At 34.4% G+C, this 1354-nt stretch overlaps 2 protein-coding genes across 2 annotated transcripts in view; one reads left to right on the top strand and one right to left on the bottom strand.

The window, feature by feature from the left end:
* The window catches only part of pter (phosphotriesterase related), a 7616-nt gene extending 7301 nt beyond the window's left edge, over positions 1-315 (top strand). The window contains 1 exon segment of the mRNA XM_016291563.1: positions 11-315. Within this exon segment, the coding sequence (XP_016147049.1) occupies positions 11-91 (81 nt within the window). The 3' untranslated portion in view covers positions 92-315.
* The window catches only part of LOC107599856 (complement C1q-like protein 3), a 4212-nt gene that overhangs the window by 808 nt on the left and 2050 nt on the right, over positions 1-1354 (bottom strand). The gene's annotated exons all lie outside the window — the stretch shown is intronic.

Genomic DNA, 1354 nt, shown 5'->3' with positions numbered 1-1354 from the left:
TGTTCCCAAAATGCTGTCTCGAGGTATCACTCAGAACCAGGTGGACAAAATACTGATAGAGAATCCTAAACAATGGCTGACATTTAAATAAACCAGCTGCCTTAAAAATCGATTTCCTTCCTCAAGTTAACATACCAAAAATTGATTTCAAATTTTTATTGTTAGGAACATTGTTGTACTGTTGATTTTGGTGCTAAAATCCTTACTTTGGTGAGCGTTAATTCATGTGCACTGTTAAAAATAAAGGTTTCAAAAGAGGGTTTTATAGAAACACAATAGAAGAGCCATTCTGGGTTCCCCAAAGAACCTTTCAATTAACAGTTTTTAAAAGAAACATTTTTTTTAGTGTGAAGAATATTTTAATAATCGTGCAGTGGAATGGTTTCTTCATGGAACCATTGATGCCAAAAAAAAACCTTTATGTAAGATGGCAAAGTTTAGACCCATAGCTCACATGTTAAGTTTAACACTAACTAGAATATTCATATCAAATATTCACCAGTCTTCAATGATCAAAGTTCTCTCACCACAAAAAAGTGGGTAAAATAAAAACATGGCTCTGAGTTGTGGAAAATAGGTGCTTTTTACTTAAGTTGACAAATAAAATACGATTAATTAGACTAATAATGCAGCTCAGGGAATCACAACTAAGCAATAGATAATGGAAACAAGTGGAACAGTACTGGTGTATTCAAAGGTCTGATGAAATATCCTGACTACATTACTTACTAATTAGCCCGTGCAAAATATCTATTAATCGATCACACATTCTAATAGTTTGCAAAATTTTCTTTCTGATATTGTGTAGCTGCAAACATCTCAACCAGTTAATAATGTTGAACATACTTGACAACGACTGACTATTAGAACTAAGGTGATTGAATGTGACCGTATGCCTAAAGTAAGACAGCTTGCTGTACACGTTTGCTCTTTGGCAAGCCTGATGTTTCACAGCGCATCTGATCATTTGAAGGCATGCGTTCTGGCAGGTCATTGGGTAGGACAGAGAGACATGCGTTTCTCTGGAGCAGGTGGCTGCTCACACTAGTAAAATAATGACACTGTCAGGTGCTCTGTTCCCGTGTAACAGCAAGGTAATATTAAAAAACATGCCGAGTCATCCGTAAGTAACTTTTAAGAAGATGGCATGGTAATTAATCTTGCCCATTTCCTTTCATTTAAAATTTTTTTTTTTTGCTCCAGCATGAAAAACTGATTTCCTTTTTTAATGTATAGATATAGGACTACCATTTTACAGTCGTATATTTAGTTTAGTGCTTTTAAAGGAATAGCAAAATATTATAAACAATGACAATACTTGAAGTAATCAAGTCAAGGATATTTCATAGTTGCA

This window comes from Sinocyclocheilus grahami, unplaced genomic scaffold (genome assembly GCF_001515645.1).
Source record: "Sinocyclocheilus grahami isolate Dianchi unplaced genomic scaffold, SAMN03320097.WGS_v1.1 scaffold273.1, whole genome shotgun sequence".
Classification (NCBI taxonomy): Eukaryota; Metazoa; Chordata; class Actinopteri; order Cypriniformes; family Cyprinidae; genus Sinocyclocheilus; species Sinocyclocheilus grahami.
This window is presented reverse-complemented; position numbering and strand designations above follow the sequence as displayed.